At 30.0% G+C, this 27,540-nt stretch overlaps 1 protein-coding gene across 1 annotated transcript in view; it reads right to left on the bottom strand.

Annotated features, from left to right (window-relative positions):
• Positions 1-27,056, bottom strand: part of Ttc26 (tetratricopeptide repeat domain 26) — a 50,092-nt gene extending 23,036 nt beyond the window's left edge. Inside the window, exons 1-4 of the mRNA XM_075354883.1 lie at positions 26,934-27,056; positions 20,011-20,142; positions 13,691-13,885; positions 8,738-8,964 (exon numbers count right to left, since the gene is read on the bottom strand). Of these exons, the coding sequence (XP_075210998.1) occupies positions 8,738-8,964; positions 13,691-13,885; positions 20,011-20,142; positions 26,934-26,936 (557 nt within the window). The 5' untranslated portion in view covers positions 26,937-27,056. The remainder of the gene's footprint in view (positions 1-8,737; positions 8,965-13,690; positions 13,886-20,010; positions 20,143-26,933) is intronic.
• Positions 27,057-27,540: the final 484 nt, after the last annotated feature.

Raw genomic sequence — 27,540 nt, 5'->3', positions numbered from 1 at the left:
TGGTTTTATTATTATTTACTAACAATCTGATGGATAACTTTAGAGGAAGGTAAAAAACACATGACATTGTATCAAATTATTCTGATATCATACAGCAAAAGTGCTTGCTTACTTAGGTATTGATTCCTCTAACTGACCCACCAAACTGATGCAGAGTAGTGGGAATGGAACTTCCTCCTTGATCTCTATTACCTGGCAGACATTTAGCAAGCAGCAATAATATTACTTGTATGTTCTATTTTTTATTTTTGTTTCAGGTACTCAAAAGTACAAACCTACTTTCATCATCCAGGGCAAACAGCCCACCCAGTTACATATACTACCTCAGTAGTTAATTTTTTTTATTATGCAGATTTACATTTCAATAACCTTAATACTTTATGCTATTCACCTCAGGGCATCAAATGAAAAAAAGGCATCTAAAGAAATCTAAGACGCAAATAGGAAGACTGAACTTTTTACTATAACCACGTTATTTCAGAAGTCATGTTATTTATAAAATTGTATAAAGTTAATTATGCACAGAGAGACTGGCTGAAATAAAGAAGATCTCAAGAAGATGGGAGGAGGAAACCTGAAAACAGATGACAAACAAGAAAGCTGGCATGAAGAAGGCACAAATAGATAAAGAAAAACACCTTTACCTCAGTTCCACTTCCTTCCTCCTTAACAAATCACCTTATAACATGACTGGCAAGCAGTATCTGCTATCACTGATCAATACATATATTTCCTACTGCAGAGATTCTATTCAACCAGAACAACTGAAGTCTGCATTCCACAATCATGCTTTCAGTGAGTGGACTGAAAATTATTGGCAGTTTTGTAATTGTGAAGAAAACCCCAAACTCCTCAGCCTACATCAGCTGTCCTGCTATACGCTGCGGCCAATACTCATGTTGCTCCTATATCTGGTTCAGCAACACTCTACCAGTACAGCTATAGTAATGCTAGCAGAGAGGTTCTCTAGCAGAAAGGTAGTCAAAAAAGAATGTCTTGGGTGCAAGCAGCACCCGTGATATTCTTTCCATTGCACCAAAGGAGAATGAGGTAGTATTACACTGATAAAGACTTTGTTCCACAACAACCAACAGCCGACACTCCGGCTCATTAAGAATGAAGCCAGACATGACATCTGATAAGCCACCATCACAATCTACATCAATCAATCATACCTGAACAATCTTAACACATCAACAACTAATTAAAAAATCTCACCCATTCCCACTGTCTTCTCTCTCTACTTCTCTTAATTTCATTCCCAAAAATTACACCCCATTTTATCTGAATCTAAAACAAGAACATATTAAACTGCAATGATTCTGTTGACACATAAATGTGAATTTCACCATTACTTGTGAACATTAGTATTTGAAAACATTCAGATTATGAATGCAATAATAAAGGCAACTATTCACACATAGAAGTAGTTAATATGTAATATAACACTAACTTTTAAAAATTAATAGCTTGAATACCAGGAAATGTCTTTGGACCTGCTTCTACTCATATTTTAATGAGGAAGATGAGGTGGATGAAGATTCTAAGTGATGAATGTTACTTTATGGCAAGAGCATCAATTAAGTCAATATCATAAGGTAACATGAACACCTTTCTACAGATGAAATTTGGACTTCCCTAAATACTGTTAACTCCAGTTTCTACAATTTATTTGAATTACAGTTTTACAAAATTAATAAGAAAATTTCATATTATATAAAAAATATAATAACATTTTTCAACAGAAACTCAAAAAACTGTATATACTGAACAGTTACAAAACTTAAACTATGTTTTACAAACAGTAAAAAATAAAATTTATTCCTGAAGTAAATAGGTAATTACCCAAAAATCCACTTTAGTATTCAGTGGAATCAATTTTATATCATTTAATTATCATTAAAAATGATTAAACTGATTAATTTTTCATGGCAAAATTAGTTCAGTTAATTTAAAATAATAATAATTGTAATAATAATGTCTTACTTTACATTAAAAAACTGACCCATTTTCTAACATATATTTAACAAAACATGCCTTCTTCTGAGGTTCAGACATTCCAGTTTCATTATAAGTCTCAATATCAGTTCTTATGTATTGGACAACCAGCAGCAAGTTGAATTCAGGGCAGGAGTCACATTTGAATCCCATCATTTAAGTAATAAGACAAAAAGGTGATTACAAGAAATCAAAATTGGAAATTAAATTTATTATTTCACATTCACACCATTAAACATGTAAAAGAAAGAAATTAAAATAGATAAAATAAAAAAGAATTAAATATTTAAGCCAGAAAATTATCTACAAGAATAATTAAAGTGAATAAAATTAATATTAAATGAGAAAACAATGTTTTATCATTATTATTATCATCCATAATCTAACTGGTATATTTAGCTGCAACTTATATCTGCACTCGCTTCATCACAATAACTCTTTCATTGATAGTACAGTGAAAAATATTACTCTTAGTAAACTGGTGGGTTTTTTTTACCTCAGTATCTTTATATATATATCAGTCTCTTTATATATCTAAATAAACTGGGTGAGATGGTATAAAGCAAAAAATAGGTGTATCATTTCTACCGGTACTGCACATTTTTTCTATTGATACTTGCTGCTAAGGTCAACTATAATTTAAAATGAGAAAATGATAGGTTAGAGATATATTAATACTTCTCGGATTGACTGATTAATGAAGGATAGAATTTATTCCACTATACATGATGACAAGAAATATAAATTATACTTGTATATAGTCTACTGATATTAAGAAAAATATAAGATAAGATGATTAATTTACTTATTACATTTACTGCATTGTACTGCAAGAACTTTTCCAAAAAAAAGGTTTTAGTCATTTTTTAGTTATAGAGGGACAAAGCATCTAAGTAATGATAAACAGAATATAATAAAACTATGAAATAAATAATATTTTTATTAACAATTTTACAAACATGTATTCACATTAGCCTCTGGCAATTATAATCGATTATTAACTATTTAAATTCAATGGTTTTGATTGATACTAGAACTTGAGAAAAGATGGAAGATGCATAAATATTATAAAAGTAAAGCTTGTCTCAATATTGTCACTGATCTCTTACTTTATTTGCTTATTAATAAATTTCCCCAGCTTTTGAAATTTAAAATATTTTTTAAGACTTGAATATAAAAAAATAAAGATTAATTTTAGTTACTTAAGGCCAAATAGTCTTGATCAAAGGTAATTCTTAGGCGAATTGAGATATTTATATAGATGGAGGTTACTCAAATAAATAAATACAAATTTTAATCTTTTAGTGCCTTAATCTCACTTATAATACATTATTTTATTGTATACAAATCTCATAAGAAATGAATGAAAGAAAGTACACAGCTTCTTAGCTGTATACTTTTTCACAGCTAAGAAGGAAATGCTCCAGAATTTTCCTGGAGGGATTAAGGGATAATTTGGGTAAACTGTGGAGAACAGTTTTACAAAATTAATTGTTAAAAAATAGAAGTAATTACACAGAGTGACTAAGAGAATTACTATTCATAGAAAAAGCTCATGTAACCTAAATAACTGTTTTCATTCTGCTATATAACTGTTGCATTTAACTATAGTGTATGTAATGTCTGAAGGCGGGTCTGTAGTATGCTAAGGCATCCCCTCCACTGCTCTTAACATCACTCAGTGACTTCTGCTCACACCAGCAGCAAAAGAAGTATATTCCAAAAGTCACATCAATTAATTTGTAATGACTTGCACTGTATCTAATTATGATATCACTATTATAGAAATAAAATATGCTCTAGTAATTTGTTATTACAAATAAAATTATTTATGCCTAATATTTTGTTAAATAAACAGTGACAATGACACAATACAAAAGTATATGAAATGAATTGTTTATTCATTAAAGACTATAATGTACATAATGATTATTATTTTCTTTGATGTGGTGTAGTTATTTACAAAAAATATTTACAAGTAGCACTTAGCACCAATAAATAATTCTTTTGAACTCTCTGTATACCTATAAAATTATAAAATAAAAATATTACATTATACAAAAAGATACATACATTAATGAAGTTTTAGAGAAACATGAGTAAAAATAATATAATTGTAGTAATTATTAAATCTATTATTAAAAATTTATGAATTCTACAGAGGTATTATGTTGGTACTATAATAAACATAAAATTAGTTTAATTAATTAAATGTTCATTCATTATACATTTGATAAATGTAAAACATAAAATGATTTCATACAAAATAATTTATATAGTAACTCAAATAAATAAATAACAGATGAAATAAATAACACTGGGGAACAAAAAATAATTTTTTTTTGTCTCGGAAAGAAAAATATGTGATATTCTGCTAGTATTTTTTTCCTTGAATTCAAATATGATATTGGTTTTTCCCCATCATGCAAGGTTTCTGAGAGACAGGCATTTATAATTTCAAACATTTTAATACTGTCTACATTCTTAACTACACAATATTCAAACATCTGACTCACCTAAAAAGTAAGAAATGGTGATTTTCTGCTACATTTCACCTGTGGAGCATCCCTCTTGATGGTCCGACAATAATTGGCCAGTATATTAGGATTCCATTTGCCTTGATACCTCTTTTCCATAGCTGAAATCTCCTGATGAAAGTGTTCCCCATGCTCATCATTCACTGCACCAAGATTTTCCGGGAAGAAATCTAGGTGCAAGTGCAGGAAGCGTACTTTTAAGGATATATTACAACCCAAATTTTTATAAGATGTTATAAGATCGTAGACAATGTCGCAGTAATTTTCCGCCTTCCGATTTCCCAAAACACTGAGTAACATTTTTGAATGCTTGCCAAGTTGCTTTCTTCAGTGGATTCAATAGTGCCTCAAACTTATCATCATGCATTAGCGATTGTATTTGTGGATCCACAAATATTCCTTCTTTAATTTTTACATCACCAATTTTAGGAAACTTCTCTTTAAGTACATGAAACCAGGAGTATTGTCCATGGCCTTGATCAAATTTTTCATTAATCCTAGTTTGATATGTAACAGAGGTAGATAGACATTTTTAGGATTACATAGTGGGTCAGGTTTCACACTTTTCTGTTCAGAAATGAGTGATTCGCCATTCTTTTCTAATGAAATGGTTGTTTCTGTCCCTACCATTCCATTTACACAAAAAATCAACAGTGCTTTGTGTAACCAAGATGCAAATTAAAAATAAATGCAATTATCTTCAAATATTCCATTCATACATTGCATATTGAAACATTTCCAATATAGATTTAATGTTTTCATGTGTTTCTTTCATACTAGCAGAGTGAAGCACACGTACTGATGGGAATTAATTGCCATGATGTAGAAGCACAGCTTTTAAACTAATTTTAGAGGAATCAATGAACAAGCACCATTCTGTTAGGTTATGTACATTACAAAGTGTTTCCATAAGAGGAGTAATGTCATTACAAAACATTAAGTCATTTTCCTCAGAAAGACAGTCTTTAAATTCAGAATGATTACGATAAGTACATATAACTTTGTATTCTTTTGAAGGAGATTCCATCCTTTTAGCCAGGAAGCAACCATTTCCAGACTGTTTTTTGAATAACTTTAAATCTTGTAAGAGATCGTTAAGACTTTCTTGAGTCAGTAAATGAGGCTCAGATCAACTGTTTTGTTCAAAAGTTGTATCACCAGAATCTGTTTCTTTTTCTTCCTTACTTCCATCAGATTCTAAGCTCTCTTCATCTAATGTCACACGTGCTGGAGGCTTTGGTGTGGGCAATTCTTCATAGTGTGGAACTGGTCTCATTGCAGATTGCAAGTTTGGGTACACCACTGTATGTTTTGATTTTGACAAAATCCCTTTAATGTTTATTAAGGAGACATAACAATCAGAAGAGTGATCTTTGGGTTACCTCTAATCATAGGGATAAGAAATGGCATATGGTGTGTGCCATTTTTCCATGGAGTAAGAAGCCACAATAAACAACAGATATGTGGAGCCCAGGCCCTTGTTTGGTCCCCGATGTTACACCCAAAATAAAGTTCATAACACTTTTTTACTAATGGAGTAAGGTTTCGCATTTGGGACTTGAGCATCACTTCACCACAAACATAAAAAAAATTGTTAGGATGATTTAAACAAACCCTAGGCATTTTGTAACTAACAATTAATTAAAAGAAATAAAGTTGTAAATATGTAATATACAATAATTCAGATACACAAAGCACTCACAATGACATGTTCTGGTTCCCTACTACCTCATAACTGGCATTGTTCTGATGAATATGCACTACACTGGATCACGTTTGTACATGTCTATACACATCTGAACCTGCACAACAATAGCAATGCTTTCCTTTGAGTTAGTTCATTTGGTTCCATCATATTTACAATGCTCTAGAAGATTTTACTTGAGAATGGACAAATGGACGAAAAAACGTTTAAAAAAAATTAAAACAGCAAAAAACTGTGGGTGATGGAGAAATTCTGAATACATATTTGAAAACAGGATAAAAAACTGCATTAAGTACACCTATTGGTACTAGTGAGACAGAAATCATGTTGATCAGTGTAATTAATAATTAAACTGACAAATTTAAATAAATAAATAATAGCATAAATAAATGAATGTGGTAAAATAAACAACAATAGAAAAAAATAATAATAATAAATACAAGTCTGTATCATTGGAGGTGTTTCTTTTATCGCAACCAGTAGCATGTGTTCCACATGCCGGGTTACAGAAGTAGTGTAGAGGGGGCAAGTAGAGCCAACTTGTAGGGAGGACACACCTTTAGATTTTATATATACTATATCATAGAACAGTGAATGGGAGATGTATGGAAAGCATTTTTAAACCAAAGTATTTTAAAAAAGTAATCATTTTTAAAAAAATTAAAACCAGCTTCAAAAAAAAACATTAAAAATTAAAAAGTTGAAATGCAAAGAAAAACTGTATAAGCCTTAATGAATTTTTCAAGCTCAATTGTATTATTTTTTCTTTGTATATTTTATTTTGCATTTTACTGATATTATTATAATAAAACAGGGACTGCTTTTTTCTAACTCTTAAATTGATCAAAAAAAAATTTTTCAGTCAAACCTTCAAAAGGACTTTCAAGTTTTTTGTTCTTAAAATCAAGAAATGGGATGCTTCAAAACAGAGCATCTAAGACTCTCCAGAATGAAGACATAGCATAATCTTTTTATCATATATATTCCAACTCACATTTTTTAAGTGAAACTATTATGAATACTAGAATGAAATCGGGCTGGCTAAACATGTAAATATATCATTAAACTATATTATAGTACATCATTACACTACATTATCCTCATTGTAGTATATCATTGTACTGCAATACTCCAATACTAAGCCATAATGACAAATTACTTCAAACAGTACAATTTTTCATTGAAAACATTTCACACTGTAGTAAACCAGAAAAAATTCAAGGAAGCTAATAGAGGAACCTTTCAAGATACTTTTTTTTTAAATCATGAAGTTTGTCCATTTGGTGAAAAGTAGGGGCTTAAACATGCTTTGAGGCCTTCTCCTTTTTTTAAATCTGTTAATCATGACCATGCTTAGAGAATTTTGTGAATTTAATTAATTTTCTTTCATTTTGTTAACATGTTTGTCCAGAATTTTGCAACAACTGATTTGGCTCTGAAAAAGAAACATGCAGATGGTATTAAAAGCTACAGCACTAGGTATTACTGATGCTATTACAACTGCTTTTTCATAAGTAGTCCATAACAATCACTTTACATTTGGGCAATGCATTAAAATTTTCATTATTTTCAGTCTTCAAAGGATACTGTCAAATGAGGATGAATACTTATTGATACATAAGCTTACTAATACTCTAATACTGTAAATAATTCTATGAAAAGATAAAACTAGGAAATATAAAAACTCTATCACATCACTTTTAAATATTTCTGTGACCAAATGATGTTGAAAACCAACTAGGATTATGATTTCATTCATATAATGTGGGTTTTCAATAAAACCCATTTTCATCTCAGTGGTTTTGTTAATAGTCAGATTTTCAGTGTTGGACCAAGCTATATTTTAACAAGATTAAACGCATCTCCACAGAATAAAGATAATGTTTGTTATCAAATGAAAAACTTACATCCTAGAGCAATCATCAAAATTCCTGTTAAAACATTACAGTGACCAGGAAAAACAGTTCATCAGAGAATCCAAGATGTCCACCCAGTAACAGAAATTACCTGCAGCAAGGTGTTATTTCAGAACATAAGTTTCAGCACATAATTCTTAAATAGTATATTTTCATTTCTAAATATCATGAATAAATTGATAATATTTTTTTTACAAAACAATATTTTATTGCTGAATTTTTTCCATTTTTAGGAAACCAAATGAAAGTTTTTAAAAAATAATGATAATTCTATTTATTTTAATAGTGTTGCAAGGTAGTAAATAAGATCAGTACAACAGTACAATACAGTACAAGTACAATAAGATTCGAGTTACAACCCCTGGGCTACCCCCAAGAAGGGGTTGAGAATTTCTATTTCTTGTATAAAAGTAAAGCAGTTGACAGATACCTTATCCTGAAAGTTACAGTATTCTATCTGGAATTGTTTTAAAGTTTTTGAGGGGGTCCTATACTTCTAACTCACTCTGTATAATATAATAAAAAGAGCAATATCATAAAATACATATTTTAACTTTATAAAATACATATTTTGACTTTACCTATTATCGAGTAGAATTCTTTTGTATATATCTATAGCTTCTTGATAATGTGATCTCAAGTAATGTATAGAAGCAAGACTTAACTGATCCTGAATTATATCTTGTAATTGCTGATGATGTTCCATGAGTCTTTTTTCATCATTTAGCTTATGTGCTAAATGGAACAACAACCTTGTTTTTAACTGATGCTGAGTAGAATTTTCTGGGAATTCAGCTTTTTCAAGTGCCTATTTAAAAATCAATTTTTAATATAAATTGAAACGAGCTATGTTTTAGTTTACTTCTACAATTTATCAAATTATGGTTAAATTATAAATTTCATTTCAGTTAAAAAAATGAATGCAACAGATCTTTTCTTTTTTTGTACACAATCTTTCTGTTTTCTACTTATGTATTTGCTCAATTGATTCTGTGAGCTTCTACTACAGCAGCTTAGCTACTGGTAGGGCCTCTCATTCAGAACAGGTCAAAGGCTAGGAGCTGTGATAAGAATTCTAGAGAAATCCCTGTTTTCAATAACACACAGTTTCAGTACAACATCTTTGCTCTATCTTAAGAGCAGCTGCAACAATCTCTTTTCTTTTTTGTTTAGCCTCTGGAACCACTGTAAGGTATTACTTTAGAGAATGAATGAGTCTGGTATTTACAAATGTAACTGAAGTGTACTTGGACAGTCTCAGGTTGACCATTCCCACCCACTGGGTTGGTCTAGTGGTGACACGTCTTCCCAAATCAGCAGATTTGGAAGTCGAGAGTTCCAGCGTTCAAGTCCTAGTAAAGCCAGCTATTTTTACACAGACTTGAATACTAGATCGTGGATACCGGTGTTCTTTGGTGGTTGGGTTTCAATTAACCACACATCTCAGGTATGGTCGAACTGAGAATGTACACTGAGAATGAAGACTACACTTCATTCACACTCATACATATCATCCTCATTCATCCTCTGAAGAATTATCTAAATGGTAGTTACTGGAGGCTAAACAGGAAAAAGAAAGAAAAAGGTTGACCATTCCCGAGATGTGTGATTAATTGAAACCCAACCAAAGAACTTTCGACTTCAAAATCAGCTGATTTACAATGACGAGTTCACCATTAGACCAACCCATTGGGTTTGCAACAGTTTCTGATGATTCTCCAGATTATATTATCATGGCACAATATTTTTCTCTTAACTCCTTTTCAGGTAAAATACCATTTGAATCTCTAGGAGCAACATAATATGAAACTGAAGTCTGTAGGAAATGAGCCAACAAGAGAAGAAAAGAAGATACAGATATATACATAGAATGAAGCAAATAAGCTACAGAATCTAAGGGTAAAAAAAAAAAGGATTAAATTAACTGTGTTACATGAGATGAAACCAAATTTGACATTGATGATGTTACACTGTATACTAATTATAAAATAAAAAAAAGGATTCTTGTTAACTATATGGGCCCTACTTCACTTTTTTCAGTTAGGTCTGCAATGATTTCAACTAGTACTGAGGTAACAATCACATGTTGACTTCAAGAAGCCAATACATCTTTGTAGTGAACAAAAAAGATACGGAGTTGAACAGATTGTCATTTCTAATAAGATGTTGCCATATAACCTACTTACGTAATTATTAAGACATCTGGGATCACAAAGGGTTCAAATATCTTGGAATATGTACGTCAAGAATTAAGAATGAGTAATTTTTAATATTCCTTTGTACGATCACCGATTTTAAAAGGTTGAGACAGAACCATTGGGCTATTGTACAAAGAAATATTTGTCAATTTCTAGACAAATGATTCTACAAATCTGTTGTGGATACACACAGCTGGCATTGTTTTAAGTTTGTTAAAATTTGTTACTCTCTAGAATTTTTGATGGGTTGAATCTAGATAAAGTCTCACTATAGGTTTCAAGGCACAACCGTGGCATAAATCCTTGTTGCCAACTAGTAGTACACTGCAGGAGGCAATCCTATTTTTCTGTTAAACAAACAAATGAGGGACCTAGTTCACCCTGCAAAGGAAAAGCTACCTTAATCAAGATAACTCATCCAAAGCAGATCTTACTTTGGATTTGAAAGATAGTGACCTCTGTCTTTGGTTTCCATATTATGTAGTAAGTGAGCTCAGGTTTTGTCAGGTCAGTGAATTTGAGTTTGTTAGCTCAATAGTACAGTGATTCTACCTCATATGTCTGGATCCAGGTAATTGCACCAATGTAGGATTAGTTTTTTACCTGAAGCCAATAGTGAGGCCAGAACAAAGTGTTATTGGGTTTAATTTTTAAGATTTTAAGAAAAGATTGACCAACTAAACTGCAGTTATTTGATTATTAGCGAAAACTGTTCTTACTTCATTGCAGTATGGTTTCATTCTTGCAGATGTGTTTTTCTGACCCACCAGGTTGGTCTAGTGGTGAATGTGTCTTTCCAAATCAGCTGATTTGGAAGTCGGGGGGGTTTCAGCATTCAAGTCCTAGTAAAGCAGTTACTTTTATACGGATTTGAATACTAGATCGTGAATAACTGTGTTCTTTGGTGGTTTAGTTTTAATTAACCATAAATCTCAGGAATAGTCGAACTGAGACTGTACAAAAAACTACACTTCATTTACACCCGTACATGTCATCCTCATTCATCCTCTTAAGTAATACATGAACGGTAATTCCCGGAGGCTAAACAGGAAAAGAGAAGCATGTTTTTCTAAAATGCCTTAGAAAACACTGCTATAGTGGAAGCTTTTGTGCATTCTTGATCCTTTCAAGAAACTAATCAAATATTCACAGAAATATTTCCAAATTCAGTATTCCAGCAAAAAGTTAAAAAAATGGTGTACAATGAAGTTGATTTCAAAAGCAAAATGAAATAGGTGACTACCATCTCCAGTGTTCATAGCCAATATTCAAAGAATTTCTGCTCCAAAAAAATCTGTACATAAGTTAACACAGCAAAATGATATAAAATTATTTTCGCATATTAATTCACAATACAAGGAACTGAATACCTAAAAATCATTACTACATGTTTGAGAGTCCACTTCATGATGAGAAAATTAGTGTATGGTGTGCTGCTTCTGATAATTGTTCTCCAGATTTGTCTAGTTGCAATTTTTTTCCTTTGGGGCTGTTTGAAGGATAGAATTTTTGAATTAAATTCCTACAATATCTATGAACTGGAGGTGAACATTCAACAAGAAATCAAGTGCATTGACAACATTTTACATCAGGTGACTCTCAATATGATCACATAAGATTAAAAATGCATCACTGTGTAGGGCACTCACTTCAAACATCTTGTGTAAAAATATGTAAACCTTTGCTAATGTAAATACAGAATTTAATTTAATTAGCTTTTTCATTCATAAAATGTTACTTATCATAACTGTTTTTAATTTGCAACAGTTCAGTTTTAAGTAGCTCACCTGATAGTGTGTTTTTATCTGGCTGTGCTACCTTGCATCATTACGTATAAATTAAGCTCAATGGTGAAGCTGACATTTCACTGCCTCCAAGCTTGCAGATTGTATGATAAAGGACTACTTCTTTTGTTTTTCAGTCCTCTCTGCTATTGAAAATTATTTACTCTATTGCTTTTAAGAATTTATTTTTTATTTTCGACAAATAATAGAAACAAGGTACCCCTACAATATAATTCTAATAATTCTATCATCTGGAGCTGGATGAAATTTTTTTTGCATTGCCATGGTGACTAAATACTGAGTATAGATGAGTCAGAAGTAAAACTTAAGTCTATTTATAAAATTAGATTATACTAAATAAGTTATGTGACTGACTGCACAGAAATCTTGTATTATCTTCATAAAGGTCAATCTTGTATTATCTCTAACAGAAGATTACTGTATATACATAATAAAATAAAGGTGGACATATTAATGAACTTTACTCCATCCAGTACTTAGACTAGTTGGAATAAATGATTTCCAAACTGTACCTATCTTTCTTGCTTTAGCTCGACAAGTTATTTTCTACTATAAGATGTGATCTAAACCAGTCATTGACTACCAGCCTATTATATACCACCTATTATATATATTTCAAATTTTTAAAGTAACTCAATTCAGATAATTGAAGACTTTACTTAAAAAAATTGATACAGATTTTTCTCTTGAAATCTACTGCATCTGCCCCCACATTAACAACACCAATGTAAATATGTAATTTATTAATATACACAGTATAGGGATGTTTATATGTTCGTATACTCAATTGTGTTATGTTATTTACAGATTTTTTTCATTCAGATGAAACATACTGAAAAATACTTTATAAACATGTAACTTTATTAGTAATCTTAATTTTGCAATTTAAAAAAAGTACACGCTTTAATTTTTTGACATACTTTTGTAACTGGTTTTATGTAAACATATAAATTCGTATCTTTTTTTAATTGTTCAGCAATTGCTTTTGCTTTAATTAAGATATTCATTAGAACTAGTTAGGAAACTACTACATTTTCCTGCAGTATTTTAGTACCATACATAATATTAAATCTGTAAGATGGGATTTATTGCAATAATTACACCATTTTATCAAATTACAACAGAAAATTAAAACATGCATTCATGTTTTTTTTTTGAGAAATATATATAACATTGGTCAAATGTACCTGTAGCAATGGATTTTAACTAGTAATTGATACACTTGTTGATAAATAAAAATTAAAACACATCTGTCTAACAGACAAGACTATAAGAAGGTGGATGAAGGGCACCTGCTTCTACATGTCTCCTTGGTTTTTATAGCTCAAAAAGCCATACAACCAAGTACCTAGCCATATAATGCTGTAGCAGGTATGCAGTGGTATCCAAAGCTACATCCTTCATGATGGATACAAGATTTAGTGAATGCTTAGAAAAAATATCTAAAATGGAAATCTAAGGCCCTGATAAAACTAATTAAAAACATAAAATAGTGCAATACTACAGTAGGAAAAATGACATGTAAATTTACCTTTTCTGCCTCAGGGTACATTCCCAAGTAAAAGTAGCAGCATGCTAAATTAACGTTTGTATCTGTTGGTGGTTGAGGGAAATGCAATAATGTTTGATAAACAGAGAGCGCCCGCTTGTAATCACCTAAATGAAATGAACTATAACCAAGCCACAAATCAGTCATTTCTGTTCCTTTACCACTGCTTTGGTCAAACTGAAAAAGAAATAAATAAAAGTTAGAATCTTTAAATTACTTTGTATAATTAATGCAGGTACACAGATATTTTAAAATTAAATAATTCACAAATATTTTACTTCCTCTTTAGCTTTGATAATATATTTGCTCATTATCAACTAGTTTTTTACATACTGTTACCACATATATGCCTAGCATAATATCGGCAGACACAAAGCTAACAGCTCAGATGTCAGCGGGAGTACAGTATACGTACAAGCTTGCACAAACGTCACTCCCACCATATAGATGATCGTACAGATCTCCCACCATATCAGCGCAGCGGCCCCACTACTTGCAGGGACCTGTAAAAGAGCATATACGAGAGTAAATTTTCAATTCAACGTCAACCACCGCCTGGAGAAGCTCTTTTAGGGCCACACCCCAGAAACTTCAAACAGCCCTTCTCAGCACTACCATAAGATTTTAAGGTGCCATATGCTGTCAAAGCCATTCGGCAACAATATAAATGTTTTCTGCGACCTATCAAACATTTCTGATCATGTAAATTACACTGAGTTGCTAACTGAAAAACGCAAAATTTTGTTATGTAAAGGATGAAGATCCTAGCTGATTGTATCTCATTTATCTATCAATATCATAGTGTTGTTGAGGATAAAATTTTTAACATAGTTGTGCAAGACTAATTATGGAATACCATGCAAGGAACAACATAACCCTATTGCACTTATTATGCATAAATTACCTCTGTGGTCGTCTAATGAAAAAACTGATGATGTTCAATGACGACACCATCACTGCAAGTACTCAGTCTTCCAATTCTTTTTTATGAGATACACTCTTTTTAGAGTGTATCACTCACTCAATAATTAATTAATTAATTGGTACACGATAAAAAGTTATAGTGTACCAATTATCTAGTTTCAAGCTAATAGATTGAATCTAAATTTAGAAAAGACAGCCCAAGTAATTAAATTCCATTCTAATTAAAGCTGGGTAACAAGAGATAATATTAAAAAACACGACTGCCAAAAAAATCTTTGCTGACAATTATTACTCTTTAATATAGCATAATTACTAATATATGATAATTAAAGTGTGTGCGGATAACAATTTTGTACATAGTATAATTTTGTTTTTAAATTTTTTTAATTTATTTAAATATGTAATATATATACACATACATACATATTATATAGCCTGTGACACTGCCAGTAACATAAGGATTGCAATGAGAGGTCATACATTAAAATCAGTTCAGCGATTGAGCTGCTATACTGGAACAAACATGCATACAAACATTCTGGCATATATGCATAGATTCATTACACTCGTTTTTGGGCTGTTCTATAAATAGGGGTGATGATATTGAGTATTTAAGCTGATCACCCGATAAAAGTGATCATGTTTTTGGATATCATGATTAAAACATACATTGACTCATTTCTATGATCTACAAAGTTGTTGATTAGAAAACTTTATTATGTTTATTATGCTTTGACCTGGGATGTAATACTCTGTGGCAGTTTGGCTAGAAATATCATAATTTTCACATGCATCAGAAAATCATAGTGCCATGATAAATATGCTCTGATGGACCTCTTGAATTTTTAAGGATTTAGATTTGCCACTTTTCTTACATATGTTATAAGCTATTATCTAATTTTATAAAATAAGTCCTCCAACATTTTGGTCATGTAAATTACAAGCGAGTTGCTAACTGAAAAACGTTTTGTTAGTTGTTTGTTAGCTGAAAAAAGTTTTATTATACAGTTCTTCCAGAAAGTTGTTGTGCTCTGGAATTAAGGAATATAATAGCAAAACTTTCTTAATCGTTACTTTGTATTTTTATTTCATTATTTTATAGAAACAGATATTACAATAACTGGAGTAGTTGATAAAAGGTGTTGGAAATGACCTCCTCAAACATCAATACAGCAGTGCACACATTTTAATTGGTTTTCAAACACTTTAACCAGCTAATGTACTGCAATGTCTCATATGCATGCTGTTATTGCAATTTTTAGTTTGTCAAAAGTAATCTGGGAGCGTCAGATCAGGCAATTGTGCAGACCATAAATCCCTTGAAATGATTCTTTCACCAAAGACATTTCGTAAAAAAGTCATTGACCTGTTAGCTATATGAAGTGTGGTGCCATCTTATTTGAACCAACCATGATTGATTTCCAGTTCTGTTAACTGACTAATGAAGTTTGTTAAAACGGTACAATAACCATCACTATTAACTGTATTTTTGAAAAAGATTGCAACCACAACGCACATTCTACTCACACTGACCAAGACTCCAATTTTCACTTTGTGTGAAGATTGTTTGTGTAATTCATGGGGATTAGTTGTTGACCACATTCATGTATTTTGTGAATTAATATACACTCCCAGATGAAACCACGCTTTATCTGTAAAAAACATAATATCGAAGATACCTTTGGAATTCTGGTTAATAAAACATTTAAACCATTGACAATAATTTAGTCTTTTGGCATGATCTGTAAGTTTCAATTCTTGAACAGTCATTACTTTGTAGGGGAAAAGTTGAACTTAAACTCTTCTTATAGCTTTATGTGTGGTAAAAAGTCTGATATCTTGCTGTTGTGCTAACTTGGGCATTGACTTTGATGGACTTTTGGCCACAGCATCTGAAATAACAAACAGCTTCTGTTCATATTCAATTGTATCTCATTTATCAATCAATATCAAGAGTGTTGTGGAGGGGTTACAGACACAACGTAGAACCCAACAGAAAATCAATAATTTATAAAAAAAGCTTCTATTGAAGTAATAGAAGCTTATTTCAATCATAAGTAAGTGTTCTAATATAATACATGGGGTTATCTATTAACTGTAATTATATTCTCTTTAAATGTATTTACTTTTTTTTTTTTTTTTTTTTTTTTGTATTCTTTAGACTGACATGTCATCTAACCATAGCAAAGACCTTAAGTGATAACTAAATCATTATCATGCGATTCTAAATAACAATGATTTAGGTCAAAACAATGAAATAAATTAATAAAGAGTACTGAAACTTGTAATATTAAGGCCCTCAGAATTACCAATTTTTTGAATTTGCTTCATGAAAATTAAATTTTTCTAAAACAGCTACAAAAACATTATGTAAATTGAGCAACCACTTTGCACATAATATTTTAAATTCAACTGAAGTAACATTAAATTAAAGATTTATTCTTAAAAACAGTCATATACTGATATACTGAATGTTTTGTGTTTCCTATCAAGGATTGAAATTGTTAGGATTGATATTTGTAATCCTAACAAGGGCTTGCCCCTTTTTTTTATTTTGCATGTGCAGAAAAACCCAGTTCTGTGTTCGATCAACTTCTCATTCTACAAACATTATATTTTTTGAGGTATTCATTTTAGTTTAAGTTTTATTAAGGTGAAAAAAAAATAAATTATAATAGTGTAGCAACCTATTATTGTTTGAATTTAAAAGAAATGTCTTTCTGTTCTACAAGGTAATGAAATAAATAAAATTTGAACTTTGTCATTTTTTTTTTGGTCAAGAATTAAACAAGCATATTCGTTCCAGTGTGTTTGTTTTCCAGGACAACTGTACTCTAGTTCCACAGATACTCAATAAAAAGGAATATGTTCTTTCATTTTCACCTGCACATGATAATTATATTAACTCTGAAACTAAAAAATTTCAAATGATTACTGACAACAATTATATTTTATTGTAATAAATCTAAATAAAGTCTAATCCAAAACACAAGATTTATCAGTTACATAGACTGTGGCAGCATTTAATCTCATTCTTTCATCTTGAAAATCATTGGTTCGAAACCCAGTCAGGCTTGGCATTTTTCATATACTACAGAACTGTTCACAATGTATTCATAAGTTAAGCTTTGAGCTTATATGAGGAATTAACCATCTTTAAAAGAGTGGAGTTGATGTACATAACATATACAGTACTAACTAGTATATTGTAAGGAACTCAAGACACCGCCTATGGCTATTTTCTATGCTATCAACACTGCTGTTTTCAGTAGTCACAATGTTATTGACAGAATGATTCGGTGAAAATTATTGCTTTCAGAAAGCTTCTCTCCAAAATTGTAATTAATTAAGAGACATTTATCAATGCAAACAACAACCAAAACACAAAAAGAATTCATTAATAGAGAAAAAATTGCAGAAGCTTGTAAAGCTGGAAATTTCCCATCCAGATATTATCAGAATCTGCAATCACCAGTGTGATTTATGGATAGATTTGTAGGAAGTTCTTCTTGGAGATATGTACAACAATGAAAAAATAACTGTATATGATGTGTGAGTTAAACACATCACAGATTCAAACTTGCAATTAATTTTTTTTTAATATGAAACCATATCAAAATTAAAAAATTATTCAGATACTGCAAGCATTCTGTTTTTAAAAACCTAAACATTAGAAAATGTAAATAAATTCAGAAATATAAGAAACTTTATGAGGATATAATAGTTTTTAAAATCTATCTTGGACACTCAAACCATTCTTCTGCTGCAAATTTCATCAAACTGTTAAGCAATATTAAAAGTGTTGTAAAGGGGATCTACAGTAAAATAACTGCCTTAAATATGGTTGTACTATGCAATCATTTGCAATATATACTAGGTTGTAAGAAAAATTTGTTTGATAGTGTTTGATGGGATAGATTTAATTTTAATAACTTAATCACCATACACAGTAACAGAAAAACCTAAAAGTACTGATACTAATAGCCGACCTTGGAGGATCCCACATCATCAATTGGTGCACAATTCTATAATTACTTCAACAAATAACAAGATATTTCATGGAAAAATTTAATAAATAACCTTTCTGTTCTCTAATAATTGATGTTTTTTTATAGTTGAGTTTATTTCTTATTTTTTTTTAATTGATAAGTTGCATATTTTTTATTGTTTAAGAATTTTAATTTGGGTTGTTTACATTTCTGTTTATTCTTTTTATTATTCTGATTTTTTATCTAATTTTTTTATTTTTTTTTGGTTTTTTTTTTAATTTTAAATTTTGTTGTTTTAAATTTACATCATTACAATAGTAGCAGTGGAGTTGTGTTGTTGCAAATTTTGCAGTTTTAATGTTTATGTTTTTATTTGTCAATATAATTACTGAATTGTGTACCCCAGGATCTCTCCATTAACAACAATCACTCTGGCCATAAAGGCTTGCTCCTTTGTATAGCTGTAGGTCTATAATGATGGAAAATTTGTGGCTGGTTACATTGATCAGAATAACTATCTTAATAGTTGATTTCTATGTTACAATCCATTTCTATGAGTTATATTGTATATAACTATTAGTTAATTGTATAATTATTAATTATACAATTATATTATTGTATATGTTAATTGTATTGAGTTAATTGTATATTTCATATTTTTTATTGTTTAAGAATTTGAATTTGGGTTGTTTACATTTCTGTTTATTCTTTTTATTATTCTGATTTTTTATCTAATTTTTTAATTTTTTTTTGGTTTTTTTTTAATTTTGCATTTTTTTTTTTGTTGTGTTGTTGCAAATTTTGGAGTTTTAATGTTTATGTTTTCTAAATTTTTAAGTTTTTTTTATTTTTTTATTTGTCAATATAATTACTGAATTGTGTACCACAGGATCTCTCCATTAACAACAATCACTCTGGCCATAAAGGCTTGCTCCTTTGTATAGCTGTAGGTCTATAATGATGGAAAATTTGTGGCTGGTTACATTGATCAGAATAACTATCTTAATAGTTGATTTCTATGTTACAATCCATTTCTATGAGTTTTCCAAATGGCTACTTCATATTGAATAGTAGAATAATGGTGGCATTGGTGCTAAAATTAATATAACTTCACAAATTGGGACAGCAACCAGTGTTGTTCAGCTTATACAGATTTCTTATGTGCATAACTCTGTATATTCATTGTATTTTAGAGCCTTCAGTTTCCTTGATGCAATTAACATTACTTCTGATATTGCAGTGCTACGAAATTGTTTGAGATGCAGATTATCTTACCCAAGAACCAAAATTTTATGTTAAAAAACTTGTTTTCTGAGATGATTTTGTGCTGTTTCCAAAATATCAAATTTTATTTTGATTAGGGTAGTGATAGATAAACAAACACTATACCTCTAGTAGAGTAATGGCCCCAGTGTAATCTCTCTTGGCCAGGAAATCATCTAAATTTGGTAACTGCTTATAAGGCTGCTGTTCTGAAGCAGTCTGTGTAGGTCCTACAGCAGGTTTTGTCCTGGACAGTATCTGAAAAAATTATTCTTTTGGTATTAAAAATTTGAAAAGCAAATAATTCATACAAATAACTAATCACTCAAAATGTTTCTTTATCAAACTAAATTATTTATAATATTTTATCAGATAAGATATTAATATAGATTCTTTATGACTTGTATAAGTAGGATGCTACAAGAAGTGAGTATGAAATAAAAAAAGCAAAAAAGAAATAATGTAATTGTTTATACAAAAGTAGGAATTAATATTAAAACAGTGTTGGCAAGAATGTGAATCAGCTTGTTTTACATTTTTACCACATTCTATTTACCTCAAGTATTATTTTTTTCATAAAAAGAATGATAAGGCTTTTAAGAAAACAGTTACAAACTGATGCCTCTTCTTCAATATTTTCTTCATTGTTAGAATGCTTTATGTACACCAGCTTACCATTTCATCTCAAGATTCATTTTTATTAACAGTAATCTTTTTGCCTTTTGAAAAATAATTTTCTATGAATATGCTTCAGTTTCTTTTGGAAAAGAACTGTTGTCTACAGCTAATAATCTAAATACCAGAACAGCAGTATTTCCACATTTGTCTAATGCAGTTGATTTTGTTAAGCATTGTTTTTAAAATGGATATGTAACATAAAATAGCATTAGTATTGGTTTCTGTCTCACCTCAACTGATCAAAAAGTAATGCGTAAAATTAAATTAAGTCAGAGGAAGATTTTGTATCCTGTGATATTACTTATTATAGTGCAAAATATAATGAAGATATATTCTTTCATATATGAAAATAAACATACATTAACTATCTCCACCAGTTGGTTTCCCAATTACAAGCATTCTGGCTTAAATATTTTACTGTATTTTGAAAATGCAAATTTATTATGTAATGTATTAATGTAAAACACACATGAAATCTAATTCTAATACTTTCATGAAAAACATCCACAAAAATTAAATACATAAAGTTTCATTAGATAGTTATGGTATTCCTAATACTAATATTATATATATATATATATATATATATATATATATATGTGTGTGTGTGTGTGTGTGTGTGTGTGTATCAGAGGTAAAAGGCACTATGTTTATTTTTTTATGAAATTAAGGTTTTAACAATTTTGCAATTTATGCAATTTTTTTTTCAGAGGTACAAAGCATTATGTCCTAAGCCTAAAAATAACAGATTTAGCCAGTTGCAAAAGGCACTGTACCAACATGCTTGCGAGGTAAAGTGCACTATCTATATGGCCATGTTTACCTCCAGAAAAATGAGAATAAACTAGCACTACGTCAAGATAGTGCCCTTTACCCCCACCACTGTAGTGCGACTACTTTTCAGTTAGAAAAGTAGTCGAAAAGTTTCAGCATGAAACTGAAAAGTTTCATGCTGCAACTTGTCTGTGAACATTACAAATACATTTGTGTGTGGATTTTGTTTGCTTCCCTTTTTTATTAAAATGGGTTTATCATTAAAATGAATTAAAAAAATAATTTATGTAAAAGTATCATAACCTCTCATGGAGTGATGATGGTAAACCTGGCTTTGGAGTTAACAAAAAAAGATAACACAGAAAATAAACATAAGAGTACAAAATAATACTACATCTAAAAATACTAAGAATAAAATACCTTTGTATTTTTGCTTTAAATTAACTTATAATATTAAGTGAAACAATATGTATTATTAAATACATAACCTAAAATAAATAAGGCTTTCTAGACCAGAGCAATAAAAAAAATACAAGGCAAGTTAACTACTTAAAAGGAATTTTATTTTCAGTACTCTGAGTAGCATTTTTATTATGAAATGCGTAATAATTTTGCTCAGAATGACCAAGAGACATAAATAATCTATAACTACTATAGTTTTACAAACTTGTCAATCTTGTTTACATCTTTGTTAAGATTTACAAACTTGTAAAGATTGTTTTAAATTATAACATAATATAAAATTATTATTTTAATCATTTCAGATGAAATGGATGCTAATTTTATGGATGGTCCCTCCTTTAAACCAAATGAATATGTTAATTTTGGATAACATAAACCTTCCTGTTCAGAAGATGGAACTTTAGATATTGATGACCCACCCTTATCCATGATAAAATACCATATCTTGAATGAGGATTTATATTTGAGTGAAAGTGAAATCGACGACACAGATGAAGATGCAAACTACTGCGCAGATGAAGAAAGTACAGATTCAGCTGTTGAAACTTCAACAAATACTTTTTAAAGAAGAATGGTTGTAAATAACTCAAAGATTGTAAAAGAAGGTAGAAAACATTAGCGTCAGCCACTACAGTGGATGTGTAACAAGCGCAAGTCAGGACATGCAGCAGGGCAGCAGTACATTAAAAAAAGAGGGAAGAACATTGCTGCAAGAAAAATGAAGCCTCCATGTACCTGTAAATTTAAATGTGGGGAAAAAATTCCACAAAATAAAAGAATATTTAAGGAATACTGGCATGAAGGGAAAGATGTTAATATTAAAAGACAATATATTAGTTCTTGTATTGAGGTGAAGGAAATATACCAATCACAGCCAAGAGAAGGTGGAAACAAAAAAAAAAACAAAGCTTGGTGTACAGCTTTGTAGTGAATAAACAGAAGGTTAGGATCTTCCAAACAATATTTCAAAACACACTCTGTATATCAAATAAAGCTGTTATTGATGCAATCAAGAAAAGACAAGATGGAGAAATAGTTGAACTAGATAGATGGGGAACTAACACCCCAACAAGCAAAAGTCAACAGGAAGTTATTGAAAGTGTTATCATATAGCAGCGTTTCCTTCATATCTCAGTCACTACTCACTCAAGAGAGAGGCCGGGGAAAAATCTTTTAGAGCCAGGTCTCAGCATTTCAAGAATGCATGAGTTATATTATATTTACAATTCTGTACTGAAAATAATACCAGCATGTATTGCAAAAAAATGGCTATACTCTGATATTTTTAATAAAAAGTTCAATTTGTCTTTTAAAGCTGTTGAAAGTGACCTGTGATGTATGTGATTCGTATGTTGAAATGTAATTTATCTGAAGAACAAAAAGAGAAAATCACATCAAATTATAATGTTTATTTGCAGGAAGCAAAAACCAATATGAAGAAAAATCTAGTGATACTGTTGATTCAAAGAAAAACTCTAGCCGTAAAGTAATAACTACTGATCTTCAGAAGTGACTTACAACACCAATGTTATCAAACAGTGAAAGTTTCTACTGAAGAAAGTTGTGGACATTCAACTTTACGTTGTAAGATTCATCTGATGGCTCAGCACACTGTGTTATGTGAGATGAGTTGAAGGCTCATCCATGGAGGATATGAGATAGCCTTAACTATACTTAAATGGGCAAATAGTGTTATACCAAATTCAATGATGAACAAAATAACTATTTGGACAGAAAACTGTTTCGGGCAGAATAAAAATATATTGGTTATCATGTGTTATTTTTGGATTCTAAATAAATACAGTCAGGTTAAAGTAATTAATCATAAATTTCTATTGTGAGGAAAAACACACATCGAAGTAACAGTCCATGTTCTGGTTGAACGCAAAACAAACATCTTCCACAGTTAACCATACCAACAACCTCGCGATTGGCAAAATGTTATTAGCCAAATGTTCAAAAAATTCAATGAACACAACATGGAATTACTGGACTTCAAAAACTTTAAGTCTTTTTACAATGAAGGAGATTCTCCTATGGTGTATAGAAAAACAGATGTGGATAAGGAAAAATTTAAACTTTAAGGAAGTAGATTTAAAGAGAAATACTCAAAATTTTTTGAATTTCCACCAACTCTGAAAATAAATGCTAAAGAATCTAGGCCTATTTCTTCAGAAAAAACAGTGACATTTTATCTCTGCTTAAGTTTTTATCCACGGAATGTCATCTCTTCTACAAAAGTTTGAGACACACGAAGAATGCTACAGACTACCCAAGACATGAAGAAGACTGAAATTTTAGTTTTACTACTTTGTATTATATTATAACATCTTTAAAATCTGATATTATGTTAAATATTTTTTCTCTTCAAAAATTTTGTAGTGCAATAAAATGACGGGAACACAAATCTTACATACTATATAGATGAAGAAGAAGTAGATCATACGTAGATGAAGAAGACTAAAATTTTACTTTTAGTACTTTGTATTACGTTTTTACATTTTTTTAAACCTTATATTATAATGTTATATTTTTCAACTTTTTTCTGCAAAAGTTTTGTAGTGTAATAAAACAACAGGAACAGAAATGAAACTATTTTATATTATTATAAACTGAATTTTAATTTCCTAATAGGAAATAATGCTTTCATAATAATGTTCTATACAGTTGTTATCACAGAGGTAAAAGGCACTAAATCCAGTAAATAAACAATATTTTTAAAGATTACCAAAATCTAAAATATGTATGTTAGATATGTGTAAACTGCAATCACACATGCAGCAAAGCAAATAATAATAATTTATAATGGTTTTGAGCAACAATAAAATTATGGCAACTGATAAGTACACAAATTTAAACTATAGTGACTGCAAGAAATGCTAAATTGGGTAAACCAAGTGCACATTGTCTGAATGGAATGCACACTGGGAGAAAGAAACACTTATAAGCACTACAGACACCAAAAAAACTTTGTAAATCATTTCATAGAAACTGAATGTACAAATTATTTTAAACACAAGAAAATTTTAGAAATATCTCATTGAAGTCCAAACAACAAAATTAAATCTGTGAACAAAGTTTTATTTTGTTAAAACATAAAATTTGACAAAAATAGTGTACAAAAGCAGAGATCAATTATTAATGTTTGGCCACAAACTAAACTGATTCCTAAATGATGATAATATGATAGATGATCATTGACCACAAACAACAGTGTCACAGGTTCCAAACAACCTGGTGGAATTGCATCATAATAGTTCTTTCTTTTTCCTGTTTAGCCTCCAGTAACTACCATTCAGATAATACTTCAGAGGATGAATGAGGATGATATGTATGAGTGTGTAAATGAAGCGTAGTCTTGTACATTCTCAGTTCGACCATTCCTGAGATGTGTGGTTAATTAATACCCAACCACCAAAGAACATTGGTATCCACAATCTAGTATTCAAATCCATGTAAAAATAACTGGCTTTACTAGGACTTGAATGCTGGAAGTCTCGACTTCCAAATTAAGAGATTTCGGAAGACGCGAACTGATTTCACCACTAGACCAACCCGGTGGATTATCATAATAGTTCTAGAAAGATCTTCTGAAATAAAATCTCTAGATAAGTCATAAATAATTTGACTGTATACTACTAGAATACATGATAAAAAGCATAAGAGTAAGATGCATTTTTTTAAAATTATATATTATAACTACAAAAATTAATTAATATTTCTCAATATATAATATTTTTTATTTTTTAATGAAATTTTAATTTTGGGAATCAAAATTGAAAATATTATTATGGCTGAAATTGCTAGTTCTGTTTTATTACTAAGTCAAATTTATAATGTACAGATTTAAAAGACCCCTCATAATCTGTATATTTTTATATTTATTTTAAGAAAAAAAATTTTAAAACAATGTGTAACAGTTATATGTAGGTATACATTCGTATGCATCGGAATTTTACTATTTTCAGAACTATAAATTTCAGCATTAATTCTAATAACAAAATATATAGAGTAATATAATTAATTTGAGGGACTGCAATGTAATATCTATTAAAATATATAAAAAGTTTTGACTATAATGTGATAAAGCGTTAAATGCTGAATAACTAAAACATTTCAGTCTAACTTTCTGAATGCACAACTCACCAGAAAACATTAATTCAATCTTTGTGGAAAAATTAAGATTTATATAGATCTCATTAACAGAACTTCAGAACCACAGTTTCAAAGGAAAAAAATTTGATTAAGCCATTTCCACAGATAACTCTTGATGGTAGAAGCAAATGAATGTTTCAGATTCAGGAATTAGTAATAGAACCTGAATTTTCAAGATAAACCAAAGTCAATTAACAATGGGAATCTACAATCCTAGGGATCATAACCTTGCCCTAAATCAATATCATCTCTGACACTTCATAGAATCTTAGTTGATAATTGATGTCAAACTTGGAATATGTAAGTTCAGTAACTTAAACATCAGGAAAATATTAAGTGATATAACTTACTAAAGAAGTAACATGCTAATATAATAAATATTACTAAAATATATAATCAAACATTTATGTCAGATGCCCCTTAAGCAGAAAATTTTCTTTGTAATTGGAAAATTTGGATTGTCCTTCATAATAACAATCATAGCATACATATAACGGGAATTTATCTCCCTTTACTGTGAAAAACGACATTGTTAGCATTCAGATACCGGATACACCTTTTTATTTTTTGAAATAATTACACAGAACAATACCGGTTGTAGGCAGCTTAAAGTTGTACTACAAAAAGGCATAACATAACCTGCTCGGGATGTCAACAAAAAAAAATGATTTGATAAGAATATCTATCAAGCAATAATAATTAGGCTTTTTTCACTTTCACATTATTAAAAAATTTTTATCCACTTTAATTTGTGACTGAAATAACAGATTTTATAAAAAACTAATACAGACTATTATAACTGACCATAAAATGCCAATAAATTGAAACAGTAAAGCGGCTGGCAACTGCTTATTCATTAGTAATTGGGCTGATTAGTTTAATATTACTACTCATAAACATGAAAAAAAAGATAAAGAAATAATTAATTCCACATTTGTTATTCATGAACAAAATAAACTATAAATATCACTGTTTCTTACCATTCTGTGAGAGCGGTCAAAACTGTTTATTATGTACGGGTAGCTCTGACGTAGTCACGGCAACAGTACACAAAACAACGGTCGTACACACCACCCAGAAAAAAGGCCTTTACATAAATTCTGTTAAGTCATACTAAGAAACCGATCGCATACGCATACTTTGTGTACTATGTATAGTATACACTTACACATACAAAAAAAAGATAATTTTTAATTCGGATGGTATAATTAATGTTCTTTTAAATTTAAGAATATTGTCTTACCTAATTGCTTCAATTTTTTAATTCATTATTTATTTGCAATATTTAAAAATTATTTTTAATATTAACTATCCGGCGTATACGTTTAATAATTATAGCGTTTATGTAAGATGACCAGGAACATGAAAAATTTAGATTTACTTGATTTATCTGAAAAATTTACTTTATCTACTTTTACTTTTTAAAGATTTATTTGAAAAATTATACGTAATTATTATTATTATTATTATTAATTAATTTTTTAATTATGTAAATCGTGTTATTATTTTCCTTCACGATAATAATAATTTATTTTACATACACCACTACAATTGAGATTATTCTTCACACCTTTGTTGTAATTCAAA

Source organism: Lycorma delicatula, chromosome 1 (assembly GCF_047948215.1).
Source record: "Lycorma delicatula isolate Av1 chromosome 1, ASM4794821v1, whole genome shotgun sequence".
NCBI lineage: Eukaryota > Metazoa > Arthropoda > Insecta > Hemiptera > Fulgoridae > Lycorma > Lycorma delicatula.
The sequence above is the reverse complement of the archived record's forward strand: the minus strand, read 5'-3'. Positions and strand labels throughout refer to the sequence as shown.